Below are 21047 nucleotides of genomic sequence, written 5' to 3' on the forward strand. Positions count from 1 at the left end.
ATTAAATAAATTAAATAAATACCAAAGGGGGAAACCCAAAGAATTAACTAATTTTTGACAAACAAAAACTGCAATACTTGCTAGAGTATAAGCTTTAAGTTTCAGTTTTAGCAATTTAAATCACTATAGTTTGTCCCAAATGCTGTTTTCAGTAATCAGTAAAGCAAAACAAGTCATATTTAATTTAATTCTGAAATTAAAGACAAAGAGAAAGCTTTTAATCTACTGAAAACACTTTTACATGTTGCTAATAACCGTATCATCAGGGTTTTGGGGAAAAGAGCATTCTCACACACTGATGATGCAGGGAGTATAAAAAGACACAACCAGGAGTTCCCATCGTGGCTCAGTGGTTAATGAATCCAACTAAGAACCATGAGGTTGTGGGTTCGATCCCTGGCCTTTCTCAGTGGGTTAAGGATCTGGCGTTGCCATGAGCTATGGTGTAGGTTGCAGATGCAGCTTGGATCTGGAGTTGCTGTGGCTCTGGCGTAGGCCGGCAGCTACAGCTCTGATTCAACCCCTAGCTTGGGAACCTCCATATGCCACAGGAGAGCGGCCCTAGAAATGGCAAAAAGACAAAAAAAAAAAATAAAAAATAAATAAAGAGACGCAACCAATTTGCAGGAATATTTGGTGATAGAGTTTAGGTATCATAGCTATTAATTTATCCTAGATATAGTCACATAAGTGGACAAATATGTGTTTATTGCAGTATATTTTTTTGATAGAAATAAATCAAAACAACCAAAATCTCTATAAAGTAGAGAACTGTAGGAGTTCCCACTGTGGCTCAGTGTGTAAGGATCTGATACTGTCTCTGTGAGGATGGGTTTGACCCCTAGCCTTGCTCAATGGGCTAAGGATCCAGCATTGCCACAAGCTACAGCACAAGTTGCAGATACAGCTTGGATCAGGTGTTGCCGTGGCTGTGGCATAGGCCACAGCTGCAGCTCCAATTCACCACCTAGCCCGTGAATTTCCATATGCCACAGGTGCGGCCATAAAAAAAAAAATTCAAAAATAAAAAAATAGAGAACTGTTAAAAAAACAATGGACAATCACACAATAAAATCTACCGTAGAATTTAAAAGAATGAGGAATGTACAAAAGATGCCCATAACACATTAGGTAAAAATAAATAAATACAAGCTACAAAATAGTATGCATAGGCATAGAAAAAAATATAATGAAAAGGGAATTTGTATTACTCTTTCTGTGTGAAAAACTGAGTGTTAGTAGTATAACCTTTCAGGGAAAAAAAAATCCCCCCAAACTCAAATTTAACAGGTATAAAATTCTAAAGTTCTCACATTTATATTTATAATAAACTAACACCTTACCTGTTATCACTGGTCTTAGATGTTTGGTTATTGAATATACTGTGCTGTTTGGGAGCTGAACCTGTGGTTTAATCAAAAAAGCCAGGTTATGTATTAAGCTTTGTACTAGCTCTCCATGTCACGGTCAAAAATTATCAAAAAGAAAGGAAAAAACTCAACGTACTTAAATGCTTTATTTTTAATAAACAACATTTGATAAAATTAGAGCCCTCTTCCTAGAAGCCACAGTTCAGAGAAAAAGCAAAAGGCTTTAGAGCCACACAGAACTAATGGTAGATGAATAGTCTGCCTCTAATTTCACCAATAATGACTAGCACTGAATAATAAAGGAAATTGTTTAAATGCCTATATAATTATACTGTCTCTAAATGGGAATACATGAAAACATCTGTTTAAAATAAACTGTAGTTTCTGGAGTTTTAATCACATTAATAATCAAATAATGCAATAATCAATTTATATTTGAACAAGTAAATGCATTTCTCGTACTCATACTATACTTCCCCTTCCCCTACTAAGAGTTAAATGATATGCAATAGAAGCATCTGAACTCAGTATTTTGCTCCAAGTATTCCTCTCCTTTAGCAGAAAGAATCAACAGAAATTACGTATTTTCTATATCTCCTGATGCTTCATTTGACAGAGCTGAACAACAGTTCAAATAACTTACCATCCAAAATTTTTCATAAGGTTACAAAATAAAGCTTTTTATTGCCTAAGTGAACAAATTGCAGCATTTGACTAAATCCTTAATTCAAAGAATTACTAAGATAGAAAACTGAGTAAGCATTAAAGATAAGACTGTGAAGTGGTAAAGCACAGTCATTTTTACTTGAGAAGTAATCTGCTGCAACTAATTTAAGCAATTCATTAAGCAACACTTTCTGGTCCAAAAACAAAAGAATTTTTGGTAGGGAGTCAAAGAATCATGCTTAAGTACTTTAAACAAGGCAATCAAGAGAAGCAATTCTCCCCCAAAGAATGGTCACAATCATGATAATTACACATTATGCTGAAAAACATAAGCACTCGTTAAAAAAAGGATTTAAGAGGCTTATTTGGTAGTGGATATAGTCTCCTGTTATACTGACAAAAATATCTCTGACCATTGTGAAATACAAATATTTTCAAAGTTATTACCTGGAAATTTATTCTCCCCTGTATCAACATTTGCTTGACTGAGCAGAGTTGAAACAGAACTAGTATTTTCCACTGGATTATTTCCAAGGTTGGATTCCAAACATAGGCTGCAATTCTAAGCATATATAATTCAAAACATTAATATTTGCTTTTATATTAACCTTTCAGTCTTATCCTAACACATCCAGTAAATTTTAGCACTATACTAAGAAAATCTAAGGTAATACTTTATACACAGAGTAATTCACATAGATATGCCTTACAAGTCTTAGCATTAACTCCTATTATTTGCTTTGAGGCCAGATTGAAAAATTTACCTAAGAGAAATATTCCCAGAGTTCCCACTGTGGCACTGTTCAATACAACAGCTACTGCAACATCTCACTACTGAGATGAGAAATGTGTTTAATATGACTGATTTGAGATTACAAATGAAAATAATGGGAGTTCCCCGATGGTCTAGTGGTTAAGACTCAGTATTTTCACTGTTGTGGCCCAGGTTCTATCCCCGGCCTGGGAACTGAGATTCCACATCAAGCCACTGCACGTCACAGCCAAAAAGAAAAAGAAAGAAAGAAACAAGAAAATCACACAAGATTTTGATGCACTAGTACAAAAAAAGGGTACACTGTATCAATTTTTAAAATTTATGATACCTCAAAATGACAGTATTTTTACATCAGTTAAATAAAATACATTAACTTTACCAATTACTTTTCTCTTTTCTAATGTGCTACCGAAAATTTTTAGACCAATTATGTGGCTCACATTATTGTTATACTGGATAGTGCTGATCTAGAACACCTTACAGCCTGTGTAAATTCAAGTCAGTACTTAAATATTAACCTCTTCCATGAAGTCTCCTCCAAGTTTTTCTATCCCTTTTCTCCACCTTCTGTTTTTCATACCCATATCACTTCCAATTTTGAATTGTTTTTTAATCTATAACTCAAAAGCAAAGGAGTTCCCACTGTGGTGCAGGGGGATTAAGAGTCAACTGCAACAGCTCCAGGATAGCTGCAGTGGCACAGGGGTTCGATCCCCAGCCTGGCACACTGGGTTAAAGAATCCAGCATTGCTGTGACATAAGTTGCAACTGTGGCTCAAATTTGATTCTTGGCCCAGGAACTTCCATATGTCATGGTGCAGTCATTTAAAAAAAAATGAGCAAAGACCACTATTATATTTATCTTTGTATTCCCAAGAACTCCTAAATCAGAACACTGTCAAAGCAGATGTTCAATAACTACCAAAAGAAAATACTACAAAATCTATCAACATTAGTTATTTCAGAGAAATAGAAATGAAGAGGTAAACAATTACTTTATGTGTGTACAGGTGTACATATGTATCTATTGTAACAGGCAACATTTTTTTGAACATTACATTTTTTAAGAATGAACTTTTTTTGTCATAACAAGCAGAAAAACTGGAGTTCCTGTCATGGCTTGGTGGTAATGAACCTGACTAGTATCCATGAAGCTGCAGGTTTGATCGCTGGCCTTGCTCAGTGGGTTAAGGATCCGGCACTGCCAAGAGCTCTGGTGTATGGTGCAAACATGGCTTGGATCCTGCGTTGCTGTGGCTGTGGTATAGGCCGGCAGCTGCAGCTCCAAATTGGCCCCCTAGCCTGAAAACTTACATATGCTGCAGGTGTGGCCCTAAAAAGACAAAAGGAGGGAGGGCAAGAAAAATTAAAAACAAGAACAATGACACATTGCTTATCTTCATTAGAAAGTCAGTTAAATTACCAGTTTAAAAAACAAATGATGGGAGTTCCCACGATGGCTCAGTGGTTAACAAATCCGACTAGGAACCATGAGGTTGCAGGTTCGATCCCTGGCCTTGCTCAGTGGGTTAAGGATCCGGTGTTGCTGTGGGCTGTGTGTAGGTCACAGACGCGACTCGGATCCCTTGTTGCTGTGGCTCTGGTGTAGGCTGGCAGCTACAGCTCCAATTGAACCCCTAGCCTGGGAACCTCCATATACTGTGGGTACAGCCCTAGAAAAGGCAAAAAGACAAAACAAACAAACAAACACAAATCATGGAGAGGAACAGGACATGGAGCTCGCCTCCCACAAACACATCAAAAAAAACAAAAAAACAAAAAAATAAAAAAACCAAAAAACTACATGTAGAACAATGTAGAACAATTCACAATGAACATCTACTGAATGCTGACAGAAGACCTGAGACTTCAGGGCAGGAAACCCTCCATATAACTGGATAGAACAAAAGGGAAAAAGAGAGAGAGAAGGGAAAAAAAAGGAATCAGGATGGGACCAGCACTCCTCAGAGGGAGCTGTGAAAGAGGAAAGGAATCTGCACCCTGGGAAGCCACCTAATTGATGGGAGTTCAACTGGGACTCAGAGAAAAGCACAGTATCTAGTCTGAGAAGGGCAAAGGAAAGAGAAAGCTGCACAGACAGTTGGTACTACCATCCAGCCCACCACAGCCTAAGACATTCAGGTGGGGGCTGGGTGCCGAGATTCAGTTCCCAGGAGACAACCGGGGTTGGCTATATGGAAACAGAAGTATGCCACAACTCAGGAAGCAAGGGAGAGGGCCTGGGCCTGCCAAAGAAGCAAGGCACCACTGTTGGGGAATATTGGGGGAGGGGGGCCTGGACCATCATAGGAACTTCTTTCTCTATGCATGCACATGTTCTCAGGTGACAAGGCACGTCTTGCGTGGGCCACAGGGGCAGCAAATGGCTGCAGCCATCTCAGACTCCTGAGGTAGGAAAGGCCTGCCACCACTAAGGGTCCTGAGACCAGGCACCGCTTACAGCCCCAAGTCACCTCAGGGGTTGCAAGTAGAAGGTCTTGAACTGAGCTCCACCCATTGCCCTCACCTCACTGAGCACTCAAAAGCCATGCCGTTACTGCTGCCAAGGACCCCAGGTACCGCTGCCATCTCCCATGGGTCCCCACCACCATCAAGGCCCAGTGACCAAGTGACACCTGCAGGAACCGCCCATTGTCCCCCACCTCCCTGGAAGCACAGGCAGGCTGTGCACCATCACACCCCTATTAAGTGGATAATAGCCTGCAAACACTGAGAAAAGAGACAGTAAGCATCCAAACCAAAAGCAGCTCTCGTGCCAAAAAATACAGTAAGCCCTCACGAGAAACTCAGGGATCTTCCCACATATAAATCGCCCTCCCACACTACAGTAACTGTTTTCCCTAAACTCAGAGTAAGAAAAATATAAGCAAAATGAAGAAGCACAGGAACCAATACCAGTTAAAAGAACAGAATTCCCCTGAAGGAGCAATGAAGCAGATCTCTGCAGTCTAACAGATTCTGAGTTCAGAAAGGAAGCACTGAAAATACTGAAAGAAATAAGAATGGATATCAATGGTAACACAGTTTACTTTTAAAAGGAACTAAACTGGAGTTCCTGTCATGGCTCAGCAGCTAGTGAACCTAACTAGCATCCATGAGGACACGGGTTCAATCCTTGGCCTCATTCAGTGGGTTAAGGATCCAGCATTGCCATGAATTGTGGTGTAGGTCATAGACATGGCTCAGATGTGGCATTGTTGTGGCTCTGGCATAGGCCAGTGGCTACAGTTCCAACTGGACCCCTAGCTTGGGAAACTCCATATGCCATGGGTGAGGTCCTAAAAGAAAAAAGACCCCCCAAAAAACTAAAAACTATAATGAGGAGCCAAGAAAAATAACAAAATTCATTTGCATAGACAAAAGCTGAGTTAAAGGCATTGAATAGCAGAATGAACAGTGCAGAGGAACAAATAAGTGACTTGGAAGATAGAACAATGGAAGTCACCTAATAAGGACAGCTGACAAAAAGCCAAATGGAAAAAAAATGAACAGACTATAAAAGATCTATGGTATAATATAAAGCATGCCAATCAATGCATAAGAGGGATTCCAGAAGGAGAAAAAAAAAAGAGGGGATCAAAAATATATTTGAAGGAATTATGACTGAAAACTTTCCAAATCTAAAGAAGGAAACAGATATGCACATACAGGAAGTACAGAAGGCCCCAAACAAGTTGAACCCAAACAGACCTACACCAAGACATATTATAATAAAAATGGCAAAAGTTAAGGATGAGAGAATTAAAAGGGCAGCAAGAGAAAAACAAAGAGTTAACTACAAAGGAACTGCCATAAGGCTATCAGCTGATTTCTCTACAGAAATGCTACAGACCAGAAGAGTGGCAAGATATATTCAAAGTTCTAAAGGGGAAAATTGGCTAGAATACTCTACCTAGAAAGATTATCAGTTAAAATAGGAGAAATAAAAAATATCTAAAAGAAAAAAAAAATAATTTCTCAGACAAACAAAAACTAAAGAATAAAGAAATACAGCAATACTAAACCTATCCTAAAAGAAATACTGAAAGGTCTCTCCTAAATAGCAAAGAAGTAAGAAGATGTGGGAAATCACAACTGGAAAGTAATCACTTAAGCCACCATATAGCTCAAAAAAAGAAAGAAAACTTATTTGTGAAAACAATGATAAACACAAAAAACAGCAAAAGGATAACCATGAAGATGCCAAAAAAAAAACCCAAAATCATAAAATGTGGGGAAGGAGAGTAAGAAAATCTGGACTTTTTTTAGAATATGTTTAAGCCCATATGACTATCAGTCTAAAGCAAGCAGATATAGGAAGGTGTTAACATACCTGAAAAAGTGGGAAACCACAAATCAAAAACAAACAATAGATTCAAACAAAAAAAAAAAAAAAAAAGAGAAACAGAATCAACTGGAATACAAGGTTTAAAATGGCCATAAATACTTATTTATCAATAAAATAAGTACCTTAAATGTCAATAGACGAATGCTCCAATCAAAAGAAACAGAGTGGGAAGTTCCCATCGTGGCTCAGCAGTAACAAAACAACTAGGATCCATGAGGATGCAGGTTCGATTCCTGGCCTCCCTCAGTGGGTTAAGGATCCGGCATTGCCCTGGGCTATAGTATAGGTCACAGATGCGGCCCAGATCCAGAGTGGCTGTGGCTGTGGTGTAGGCCAGTAGCTATAGTTCCAATTTGACCCCTAGCCTGGGAACTTCCATATGCTGAGAGTGCAGCCCCAAAAAGCAAAAAAAAAAAAAAAAAAAAAAAGCCACAAAGTGGCAGACTGGATAAAAAAACAAGAGCCTACAATACGCCTACAAGAGACTCACCTTAAAGCAAAGGACACATATAAACTGAAAGTTAGGGGATGGAAAAGGATATTTCATGTGAATGGAAGTGACACGAAAGTGGGAGTCACAATACCCATATCAGACAAAACAGACTTTCAAACAAAAGCCATAAAGAAAGATAAAGGACACTATTTAATGATAAAAGGGTCAATTTAAGAAGAGGATATTATACACATCAATGTATATACCCCTGGAGTTACTGTTGTGGAGCAGTGGGAAACTAAGCCGACTAGTATCCATGAGGATTTGGGTTCGATCCCTGGCCTCGCTCAGTGAGTTAAGGATCTGGCGTTGCCGTGAGCTGTGGTGTAGGGTTGCAGATGCGGCTCGGATCTGGTGTTGCTGTGGCTCTGGTATAGGCCAGCAGCTACAGCTCTAATTTGACCCTAGCCTGGGAACCTACATATGCCTCAGGTGTGGCCCTAAAAAGCACAAAGTGTGTGTGTGTGTCTGTCTGTGTGTGTGTGTGTGTGTGTGTCCCTAATATAAGAGCAAATGCTAACAGATATAAAAGGAGAAATTGATGATAATCAGTAACAGTAGGGAGACTTTAACACCCCATTCATATCTTTTTTTTTTTTCTTTGTCTTTTTGCCATTTCTTGGGCCGCTCCCGCGGCATATCGGATGTTCCCAGGCTAGGGGTCCAATCGGAGCTGCAGCCGCCCGGCCTACACCAGAGCCACAGCAACTCGGGATCCGAGCCGTGTCTTCGACCTATACCACAGCTCATGGCAACGCCGGATCTTTAACCCACTGAGCAAGGGCAGGGATCGAACCCGCAACCTCATGGTTCCTAGTCAGATTCGTTAACCACTGCGCCACAACGGGAACTCCCCCATTCATATCAATGGACAGGTCTTCTAGACAGAAAATCAGTAAGGCAGACATCCTAAATGACACAATAGAACAGCTAGACTTAACTGATATTTTCAGGACATTATATATAAAAAGAAAAACAGAATATACATTCAACTGCACATGGAATATTCTCTAGGACTGACCACATACTGGGGCATGACACCAACCTCAAAAAACTTAATAGCATAAAAATTATTTCAAGCATATTCTCTGACCATAATGGCATGAAACCAGAAATCAACCACAGAAAATTATATGAGAAAAAAATGACTACATGGAGACTAAACATGCTACAAAAAAAAAAAAAAAAAAAAAGTCAATGAGGAAATCACAAAGGAAATTTAAAAATACCTTGGAAAAAAAAAAAAAGAAAGAAATAACAAAAGTATTTAAAAGCAAAAAAAAAAAAAAAAAAACCTTGAGACAAACAATGAAAACCCAACCATACAAAAAAAAAACAAAAAAACAAAAACAAACAAAAAAAACCTCTTACCAAAGTGGGTACAGAAGGAACATATCTCAATATAGTAAAAATCACTTATGATAAACCCACAGCAAATACAGTGCTAAACAGAGAAAAGCTAAAGCCTTCCCACTAAAATCTGGAACAAGACAAGGATGCCAAATCTCAACACTTCTATTCAACATGATATCGAAAGTCCTAGCCACAGCAATCAGATGAATAAAAGAAATAAAAGGTATCCAAATTGGAAGAGAAGAGATAAAATTGTCACTATATGCAGATAACATGATAGAAAACCCTAAGGACGCCACACAAAAATGACTCAAAATGATCAGTGAATTCAGCAAAGTAGGAGGATACAAGACTAACATTCAGAAATCAGTTGCGTTTCTTTTTTTTAAAATAATCATTTGTTTTGCTTTTTCAGGCCACACCCACAGCAAGTTCCCAGGCTAGAGGTCAAATGGAAGCTGTAGCTGTCAGCCTACACCACAGCCACAGCAACCCAGGATCCAAGCCACATCAGCAATGTACACTACAGCTCACAGCAAGGCAGGATCTTTAACCCACTGAGTGAGGCCAGAGATTGAACCTGCATCCTCACAGATACTAGTCTGGTTCATTACCACTGAGCCACAACAGGAACTCCTCAGTTGCATTTCTGTATACTAACAATGAAATATTAGAAAAGTAATATATAAAAAAAAATACCTTATAAAATCGCACCCCAAAAAATTAAAGACCTATGAATTAAACCTGACCAAAGAGGTGAAAGACTTATATGCTGAGAACTATAAAACATTAATCAAGGAAATTAAAGAGGATTCAAAGAAATGGAAAGCTATACCATGCTCCTGGATTGGAATAACTAATATTGTTAAAACGACTATAGTACCCAAAGCAATCTACAGATTTAAGGCAATCCTCATCAAATTAACCATTACATTTTTCACAAAATCAGAATAATCCAAAAGTTTATATGGAACCGTAAAAGACCCAGAATTGCCAAAGCAATTCTGAGGGGGAAAAAAAAAAACAAGCAGGAAGCATAACTCTCCCATACAGTATTACAAAGCTACAGTAATCAAGACAGTATGGTACTGGTACAAAAAGAGGCATACAGATCAATGGAACAGAATAGAGAGCCCAGAAATAAACCCAGACACCTACAGTCAAGTAATCTTTGACAAATGAGGCAAGACTATAAATGGAAAATAGTCTCTTTAGCAAGTGGTGCTGGGAAAACTGAACAGTTGCATGTAAATCAATGAAACTCTCAACACCACGCAGAAAAATAATTCCAAAAAAGGAGTTCCCGTCATGGCTCAGTGGTAACGAACGTGACTAATATCCACACTAACTCAAGTTGGATCCCTGGCCTTGCTCAGTGGGTTAAGAATCTGGCATTGCTGTGAGCGATGGTGTAGATCACATACGCAGCTCAGATCCCATGTTGCCGTGTCTGTGGCATAGTCTGGCAGCAGCAGCTTCAATTCAACCTCTAGCCTGGGAACCTCTATATGCTGCAAGTTCAGCCCTAAAAAGACAAAAACAAACAAACAAACAAACAAAAAAACCTCAAAACGGCTTCAAGATTTAAACATGACACCATAAAACTAGAAGAGAACATTAGCAAAACATTCTCTGACACAAACTGTACAAATGTTTTAGGTTAATTTCCCAAAGCAACAGAAATAAAAACAAAGGAGTTACTATTTTGGCACGGTGGAAACAAATCTGACTAGTATCCATGAGATGTGGTTCAATCCCTAGCCTCACTCAATGGGTAGGGGATCCAATGTTGCCGTGAGCTATGATGTAGGTTGCAGACATGGCTCGGATCCCACATCCCTGTGGTGTAGGCCATCAGCTATAGCTCCAATTTGACCTCTAGCCTGACAACTTCAATATGCAGCAGGTGCAGCCCTAAAAAGCAAAGAAAAAAAAAGAAATAAAAACAAAAATAAACAAATGGGACCTAAACAAACTTACCAGCTCTGGCACAGCAAAGGAAACCATAAAAAAAAAAAAAATGAAAAGAACCTATAGAATGGGAGAAAATAGTTGCAAACAATACAACTGACAAGGGCTTAATCTTCAAAATATACAAACAACTCATACCATTCAATCGCAAAAAAAAAAAAAAAAAAAAGGTCAAAAAATGGTCAGAAGGACTTTAACAGACATTTCTCCAAAGAAGACATGCAGATGGCCAGGAGGCACATGAAAAAATACTCAACATCACTAATTACAAGCAAAATGTAAATCAAAACTACAATGAGATACCACCCTGAGTGGTCAAAATGGCTATTCTTTTTTTTTTTTTTTTTTTTTTTTTTTTGGTCTTTTTAGGGCCATATCCATGGCATATGGAAGTTCCCAGGCTAGGGGTCCAATCAGAGCTACAGCCACCGGCCACAGCCACAGCAACACCAGATCCAAGCCGCATCTTCGACCTACACCACAGCTCACAGCAACATCGGATCCTTAACCCACTGAGCGAGGACAGGGATTGAACCCTCATCCTCATGGATACTGGTCAGGTTCATTACCACTGAGCCAACAGGAACTCCAATATGGCTATCCTTTTTTTTTTTTTTTTTTTTTTTTTTTTTTTGTCTTTTTGCCATTTCTTAGGCCGCTCCCGCGGCATATGGAGGTTCCCAGGCTAGGGGTCGAATCGGAGCTGTAGCTGCCAGCCTACGCCAGAGCCACAGCAACGCAGGATCCGAGCCGCATCTGCGACCTACACCACAGCTCACGGCAACGCCGGATCGTTAACCCACTGAGCAAGGGCAGGGATCGAACCCGCAACCTCATGGTTCCTAGTCGGATTCGTTAACCACTGCACCACGATGGGAACTCCCAATATGGCTATCCTTAATAAGACTACAAATAACAAATGCTAGAGAGGGTGTGGAGAAAAGGAAATCCTCCTACACTGTTGGTGGGAATGTAAACTGGTACAACCACTACAGAAAACAGTATGGAGGTTACTCAGAAAACTAAATATAGAACTACCATATGATCCAGCAATCCCACTTTTGGGTATATATTCAGACAAAACTGTAATTCAAATAGATACCTGCACCCTATTCACTGCAGCACTATTCTCAATAGCCAAGACATGGAACAACCTGAATGTCAATCAAGAGAGGAATGGATTAGGAAGATGTGGTATATACATACAATGAAATACTACTCAGATAAAATAAAAAGAATGAGGAGTTCCTATCATGGAGCAGCGGAAACAAATCCGACTAGGAACCATGAGGTTGCAGGTTCGATCCCTGGCCTTGCTCAGTGGGTTAAGGATCTGGTGTTGCCGCGAGCTGTGGCGTAGGCCGGCAGCTATAGCTCTGATTAGACCCCTAGCCTGGGAACCTCCATATGTCACGGGAGCAGCCTCTTAAAAAAAAAAAGAATGAAATAATGCCATTTACAGCAACATGAATGCAACTAGAGATTCTCTAGAGATTCTCACACTAAGTGAAGTAAGTCAGAAAAAGAAAGACAAATACCATATGACATCACTTACATGTGGAATCTAAAATATGGCCAAAATGAATCTACCTACAAAACAGAAATAGGCACACAGAGAGAACAGACTTGGGGCTGCCAAGGGGGAAGGGAAGAGAGTGGGATGAACTGGGAGTTTGGGGTTAGTAAATACAAACTATTACATTTAGAATGGATAAGCAAGGAGGTCCTACCATATAGCAGAGGAAACTATATCCAGTCTCTTGAGATAAACCAGATGGAAGATAATATAAGAAATATTTACATCTAAGGATAACCTGACCCCCTTGCTGTACAGTGGGAAAAGAAAAAAAAAAAAAAGAAATATATGTATGACTGTGTCACTGCCAGTCACGAAAGCCTATCAGATTCTTAGCCTTACCAACCATCAACATTTTTCAGTACGGCTGAGATTAACACCATATAATAAAAAGAGCAAAATTACAGGCAGCCACAGAAAGTTTTCAAGTGATGTAATAAGGTTTCTTTTTACATTCTCCTACCTCCCCAAGTATAAATCAAGCTAGACTCTGAAGCCAGACAATCTCAGTTTAAATCCTGACCCCAAAACTTAAATGTTACTCAAATAAATGACTTCAATCTCTTAAGCCTCACTCTCCTCACCTGTAATATATGTGGATAATAGAACTCAGATTGTAGAATGTGGTGATAATTACATGCAGCTCCCCTTTGCCAAAAAAGAAGCAGTGTTCATTAAACAAAAGGTATTATGATGGCTGAACAAAACATCCTAGTGTTGAAGGGAAGATCTCCAAGTGACGACTACAGTGTAAATTCCTTAAAGGCAGGAAACAGATCATCTTCTCTAGCCTTATCGGCACAGTGTTTTATTTATTTATTTATTTTTACTTTTTTGGTTTTTTGCCTTTTCTAGGGGCGCTCTCGCGGCATACGGAGATTCCCAGGCTAGGGGTCTAATCGGAGCCATAGCCACCGGCCTATGCCAGAGCCACAGCAACTCGAGATCTGAGCCTACACCACAGCTCATGGCAACGCCAGATCCTCGACCCACTGAGCAAGGCCAGGGACCGAACCCGCAACCTCGTGGTTCCTAGTCAGATTCGTTAACCACTGCGTCACGACAGGAACTCCCAGCACAGTGTTTTAGATGCAGGAGGCACTACTTGAACTGATATGGTCACCACCACATTTCCTGATCATTCTGTGATACCAATCACATTGCTAATATCTACGGAAAAAGAAAAAGTTGGAAACCATCCTAAAGTACTTTAACAGGGGAATGCATAAATAAACCGTGGTATGTTCATTTATAGCAATTAAAATACCCATGTATCAATATCAAAATCAAGTTGCAAAATACATATATAAGATACACACAAACTATGTGAGCATTTAGGTAAACATTTAAAATACAAACAATGCTAAGTATTCTTTATAGATATATAGTCATATATACACAGCAAAGTCATGAAAATAAAAAACAAAAGCTCCACACCAATTTTAGGAGCATGTTTAATTCTGGAGAGAGAGGTGAATGGGAAGCAGAGGGAAGTATGGTCTTTACATCTGTAAGGTACTTTTCTTACCTTAAAAGACCTAAAGTCAATAAAATGTTAGTTTTTGTCAAATATGAATGGCACGCACAAGTTTAATTCTGGCCTCTGTAAGGAAACCATTAAAAAAAAAAACAAAAAGACAAATTACAGAATGGGAGAAAATAGTTTCAAATGATGCAACGGACAAGGGTTAATCTCTAAAATATACGAACAACTTATACAACTTAACAGCAAGAAAAGCCAACAACCCAATTGAAAAGTGGGCAAAAGACCTGAACAGACATTTCTCCAAAGAAGATATATAGATAGCCAACAGACGCATGAAAAAATGCTCAACATCACTGATCATTAAGACAAATGCAAATCAAAACTCCCATGAGATACCACCTCAAAGCAGTCAGAATGGCCATCATTAAAAAGTCCACAAGGAGTTCCCGTCGTGGCGCAGTGGTTAACGAATCCAACTAAGAACCATGAGGTTGCAGGTTCGATCCCTGCCCTTGCTCAGTGGGTTAAGGATCCAGCTTTGCCATGAGCTGTGGTATAGGTTGAAGACGCAGCTCGGATCCCGTGTTGTTGTGGCTCTGGCGTAGGCCGGTGGCTACAGCTGATTCAACCCCTAGTCTGGGAACCACCATACGCTGCAGGAGCGGTCCTAGAAAAGACAAAAAGACAAAAAAAAAAAGGAAAAAAAAGAAGTCCACAAATAACAAATGCTGGAGGGGGTGTGGAGAAAAGGGAACTCTCCTTCGCTGTTGGTGGGAAGGTAACTGGAACAACCACTATGGAAAACAGTTTGGAGGTACCTTAGAAAACAGAATTACCATATGACCCAGCAATCCCACTCTTGGGCATATATCCAGACAAAACTTTCCTTGAAAAAGACACATGCACCTGCATGTTCATTGCAGCACTATTCACAGTAGCCAAGACATGGAAACAACCTAAATGTCCATCAACAGATGAATGGATTAAGAAGATGTGGAATACTACACAATGGAATACTACTCACCCATAAATAAGAACAAAATAATGCCATTTGCAGAAACATGGATGGAACTAGAGACTTTCATACTAAGTGAAATAAGCCAGAAAGATAACAACAAATACCATATGATATCATTTATATCTGGAATCTAATACATGGCACAAATAAACCTTTCCACAGAAAAGAAAATCACGGACATGGAGAATAGACTTGTGGTTGCCAAGAGGGAGGGAGAGGGAGTTGGATGGACTGGAGTTTGCGGTTAGTAGATGCAAACTATTGCCTTTGGAATGGATAAGCAATGGGACCCTGCTATATAGCACTGGGAACTGTATCTGGTCACTTGCGATGGAGCATGATAATGTAAGAAAAAAGACTGTATACATGTATGTGTGACTGGGTCACCTTGCTGTACAGTAGAAAACTGACACAACACTGTAAACCAGCTGTAATGGAAAAAATAAAAATCTTTATTAAAATAAAAAAAATCTGGCCTCTGTAGTATTCTGAGGGCGCGGGGGTTGTAGAACCAGAAAAAAAAAAGGAAGTGCCCCAAGTTTAAGTTCTACATTTTAGTCATTCACTGTGAAACACTTTCTGTGGTTACAATTAATAGAAAAAGGAAACCAGGTGTGTATTAAATGAAAGAGAAGCTAGAATTCAAAAGGTTTATGCTTCACGTAAGTGAAAATAAGGGTGAAAATGAGGAAACCATTCATGTAAATGTAAGATCTCTAAAGGAGTCAGTAAATTCTATTACTCACTACTAGACTGAGTTAATAAAACTCTTGCTAACAACTGAATAGAATTCCTTAATAAATGACTCTTCAATCTTTTACGACACAATTCTTATGCTAAAATATGTTGTAAACACTTATTTCTTATCAGAGAGTACTCAGACACCTCTAAGTACATAATGAAAGGAGATTACCTTATCTGGGGTTGATTCAAAAGAATCTTTCTTCTGGTTATCCAGTGGTTGGTCAGGAGGTGGCTTTATCTGATTATCCAAATGACAATTTTCAGGAGCCCTTTTTGTGGTTTTATTAATTTCAACCGTAATATCATTAACTTCCTCAGAATTAATTTCTTTCATTTCTTCCTGCTGGCAAGCTTTCTTTTTATCATCATATGATTTTGACCCTAAAAATGTACTCTGAGTCACTGGATGATGCATTTCTAACGGTGGTAGTGAAAAATTGGTTCGTAATAAGCCCAATTTAGGGGAAACTTGAGTGTCTAATTTATTCTGCTGTGCAGAATTAAATTTTGAGAGCTTAATTTTAGTCCAGTTCGAGTTCTTTTTAGTTGAGCTGTTTATTCCATTTAGTATACATTTCACAGGCCTTGTTTTTCTACTGGGGAAGAAACGATTACACTGAACATCCTGATTTGTTTCCTTCTGATGAAGTATCTGTCTTTCTGTATCGGTCTCTTCCAATTTTATTTCTGTAGGCTTCTCCTCCTTTATATTTTCCATTTGCGAAGATTCTTTTTTTACCTCTACAGTATCTGACTCAATTTCACCAGCAATTTCTTCACAGAGCTGGAGAATGCTCCCTCGTTTGCTCTTTCCTGCTTGCTCCAGCTCATTATCTACACTTTGTTCAGGCACTGACGGCTGTGGACTTTTTTGGGGTTTTGCACTAGTATTCACTTGTGTATGAACTGACTTCTTCATCTCATTCTTTTTAGATACCACTGAAGTAGCCTTTTTTGATCTTTTTATCTCAGAAGTTGTTACAGGCACAGATTTTGTTTCCTCTTTTCTAGTATTCTTCTGAAGACACTTTTCAGATTCTTTTATGCACTGAGAACTACAAGTATAAGCTGTCTGAGGCTCTATTTTGCGTTTTTTTCCTTTGGGGGAATTTATTACTTCATTCATTACAGAATTTTCATCCTCTTTAGAATCCGAGTTTATTTCCAGTACTTTTCTTTTCACATGTTTCTGATTTGTTTTAACTTTATTAGATTTACTTTGAGTATTGCTACAGTGCTCTTTCCTTGTTGATGGCAAACTTTGTTTAGCTGCTTGAACTTGACCATGAATTTCTCTACTACGCAGAGACCTTGTTGAAACCTCTGTTAACTGTTGTAGTCTTTGTGATCTCCTATTAAGCTGTTCATGTGATTTAGGGGTTTCATGCACTGATTTTTTCTGAGACAATTTCTTTTTTATAGATTCTTGTTGTGAATGTCCCTTTACAGTCACCATATTTTTATTAATTGATTTACCAGGTTTTTTATCACTGGATGCTGACCTTGTACTCATACATGTTCCTAATTCAGACTGATTTGTTCTACTTTTATTGGAAGAATTAACCAGTGATTTTACAGCTTCCTTTGGACCTGGTTTTTTTGCTGGAGTCTTTTGAGAATCTTGAATTTGTGTTTCTAGATTCTTATCTTCACTCTTTGTAATAGCACTAGAGGAATTTTCTTTTGATTTCTCCTGAATGGACATCATTCCTGAGTACGGTCCTCTTTTTCTGAGTAATTTTTGAAATTTTTGTGTTCCAGTAGGTGTAAATGCTGAATGTCTACTGTTACTACTGAAGAGCAGGTCTTAAAAATCAATTTTAGCTGATACTGATATACTTTTTCAACAAAAAATACTAGTTTGCTAAGATTTCTGTCATCCTTATGACATGAGAAAAGCTGGCATGAAGGCTAAAATATATTTGCCTTATTTTGGACAAGGTAATAGAAATTTGTGGAAATTTTAAATCTAATTTAAATTAGTTCTATTTTTAGAACTTTTTATGAAAAATGTTTCACTCAAATTTGATTTGTTTTGTTAAATTTTCAATTAATATTAGTTTTCAGGCCTAGCCCTATTACTGAAGGAGTTATTTATCACTGACTTGTCTGTTTTGAAAAAGTTTTTGAAAACTTTTTTCTTCTGAAGTCTACAGTTACTGGACTTTGATTCACTGGAAACATGTCTTACAGCTAACACGTTTCTCTCCTTGTTTGCTAAGTCTGTTGGCTTAAAATTCTTATCTAACCACTCCCGTTTAATAAAATACTCTATTAATAGAGATTTCCTTTTGTGCTGGCATTTCTGAAAAATTAAAAAAAAAAATTAAATTTTGCACAATCTAAGAAATTTGGCAATACTAATACTATACAGAAACAACCATGATTTACATAAAATCTAAATTCTCTTTTTGAATTATTTAGTCTGTATACATAAGGCTAAGATAAAAGTATCCCGGGTACAATCTTATAAATAAATCAATAATCTGTCGTATATAAGCAAAGACTAGTGGAAAAGTCAGTCTATTTCTTGAGGTTACTTACAGTTCCTTTCCCCCAAGACTGAATTGATCTTTCAGCCACCATAACTCATAAAAATTTGACAAAATCATTCCTTATAATTTCCTTTTAACACATTTCACAGCACCTAAAAGAAAAAATATTTTAAAAAAGAGGTATAAAGGAAAGATGTAATCATTCACCTCTCAAATCTATTACTATATTAATCTATACTCCATAATTTTAACCTGTTCTACCATTTGTCTTCAGAATTCAATTTATACACAGAACTTCAGTATTTCTAACCTGAAGTAAACTATGGTACATGCATCCAACAAAATACACTTTTCTATTTCATTGATGAAATCTGTTTTGTGGTTTGTTTTTTTGGTTGTGCCCATGGCATGAAAACGTTGCCAGGTCATGATGAAACCCATGACACAGCAGTGACAATGCCAGATCCTTAACCACAAGACTACCGGCAAACTCCCATTTTATGTTTTAGAAAAAGTTTTAAAAATACCAAAAAATTCATAATGCAGACATACCATGGTTAAGTGGTAAAATCCTATTTTAAGGAAAAACTGCACATAAATATCTATATACATAGAAAAACGGTAACACATAGTTAAAAAGGCAGGTTTAAACACACAGTATTTACCTCTATCATGTGCTATCTACTAAAAAACAAAAAGCATTAAAACAAAACAAAACCCTAAGCCTGAAGGACAAAAAACGAAAGTGTAAATGATAAAAATAAACAGTATAGAAGCTACAAAAAAGGACAAAAAAACTTCAGACTCAAGAAAAAACTTAATCCTAAACTAGAAGAGGAAACCAGAAAAACCAAGCAAGCAACAGCTCTACTTAAGCCACAGAATCCCTCAAGAAGCAGAAACTGGCAGTACCAGGAGATGGAGAGATGGAGGGGAAAAAAGGGGACTCAAAAAAGGGGAAAGAAAAATACACACACACACACACACACACAAAAACAGTGGGGGGAGAAAAAAGACTTGGAGTTCTCCTGTGGCTTAGGAGGTTAAATATCCAGTGCTGTCACTGTACTGGCTTCAGTCACTGCTGTGGTGCACATTCAATCCCTGGCCTGGGAACTTCCACATGACATGGGTGCAGCAAAAAAAAAAGGAGTTCCCGTCGTGGCGCAGTGGTTAACGAATCCGACTAGGAACCATGAGGTTGAGGGTTCGATCCCTGCCCTTGCTCAGTGGGTTAAGGATCCGGCGTTGCCGTGAGCTGTGGTGTAGGTTGCAGACGCGGCTCGGATCCCGAGTTGCTGTGGCTCTGGCATAGGCTGGCAGATACAGCTCCGATTAGACCCCTAGCCTGGGAAACTCCATATGCTGCGGGAGCGGCCCAAGAAATAGCAAAAAGACAAAAAAAAAAAAAAAAAAAAAGGGTGCGTGGACCTCCCACCTGCCATTCCATGAACTGCTACCCAGAAGACTAGCCTGCATAACTCCCTAAAGACTGTATAAATCTTTGGAAGGAGTAAAACAAAAGGTCTTTAGTCTGGGGGCTCAACAGTCACAACTGAGGGAAGAAGAGAAGTATCATACGTACAACAGAGGAAATAAGTAGCAGTGCACATACTGATTACTGAAACCCACTCCTTCTACCCAAAGCTCTCTGCCTACTCAGAAACCCCCAGAGAACAGGAGCCAAGCTTATACTTTCTAGGAAGGAAACTGAAAGATTAATTCCTAATGAATTCGACAAAACCAGAGAAAGGATCTAAAAAATACTGATAGGGCCCAAAGTCATTAAGCACAATCTCTCTGTCTCCGTCTATTTCTGTCTCTCTCACCCCCTCATTCACACCCTACAAGCTGGAGACTACCAGCCCACCCACCACCCAAAACACACAGTTTCCAATCAGTTTTTAGTGCATCACTTATAACCACAAGCAGATAAACAAGAATCACCATATACATGAAGAAAATCTAAAGCTTAAAAAAAAGAAGAAAAGAAAAAAAAAAAAAAAAAACAGGAAAGAAGTTGCTTAGAAGAAAAAAAGCACAAACTAAAAATAAGCTAATTTGGAGTTCCTGTCATGGCGCTGAAGATATGAGCCCGACTAAGAACCATGAGGTTTCGGGTTTGATCCCTGGCCTTGCTCAGTCGGTTAAGGATCTGGTGTTGCTGTGAGATGTGATGCAGGCTGGCAGCTATAGCTCTGATTACACCCCCAGCCTGGGAACCTCCATATGCCTCAGGTGTGGCCCTAAAAGGCAAAAAAAAAATTTTAATAAAAAAATAAAAGCTAATTCATCCATGAAACAATTATATAAGAACATTCACAGTACAAAAAGGAACTCTTGAAAATTAAAAATTATATAAAAGAAATGAGAAAGTCAAAAGAAGCATCAGAAGATATAGAGATGTCCTATGGGAAGTCCCCTTGTGGCACAGTAGGTTAAGGGTCTGGCATTGCTGCAGCTACAGCAAAGTTTGATCCCTGGCCCGGGAACTTCCACATGATGCAGGTGTGGGGAAAAAAAGAATTTCCTATGAAGTAGAACAAAAATAGCAAGATGGCAAATATGAGATAAAAAAGAAAAAGGATATCCAGTAACTGGAGTATTAGAAAATAGAGAAAAGGCACTGAAAAAATTTTAAAAATTCAATAAATTTTTCTAGAACTGAAAGACATGAGTTTCCAGATTAAAAGGGCCAAGAACATGTAGCATAATGGATAAAAAAAAAGATTTTAAAAAGCTTATCATGAGG

At 38.5% G+C, this 21047-nt stretch overlaps 1 protein-coding gene across 4 annotated transcripts in view; it reads right to left on the bottom strand.

Moving 5' to 3' along the window:
* Window positions 1-21047, bottom strand: part of ESCO1 (establishment of sister chromatid cohesion N-acetyltransferase 1) — a 90925-nt gene that overhangs the window by 36445 nt on the left and 33433 nt on the right. For all 4 annotated transcript variants that reach the window (XR_002345054.2, XR_002345055.2, XM_021096164.2 and 1 more), the window contains exons 3-6: window positions 18345-18447; window positions 15970-18105; window positions 2484-2598; window positions 1344-1404 (exon numbers count right to left, since the gene is read on the bottom strand). Coding sequence is in view for 2 of the 4 variants with exons in the window: in XM_021096164.2 (XP_020951823.1) it covers window positions 1344-1404; window positions 2484-2598; window positions 15970-17508 (1715 nt within the window). In the remaining 2 variants the exon portion in view is untranslated. The remainder of the gene's footprint in view (window positions 1-1343; window positions 1405-2483; window positions 2599-15969; window positions 18106-18344; window positions 18448-21047) is intronic.

Source organism: Sus scrofa, chromosome 6 (genome assembly GCF_054392235.1).
Source record: "Sus scrofa isolate SSC_HxYL_T2T_F1_AM1 chromosome 6, Sscrofa_HxYL_maternal_Yorkshire_Landrace_v2.0, whole genome shotgun sequence".
Taxonomy (NCBI): Eukaryota; Metazoa; Chordata; class Mammalia; order Artiodactyla; family Suidae; genus Sus; species Sus scrofa.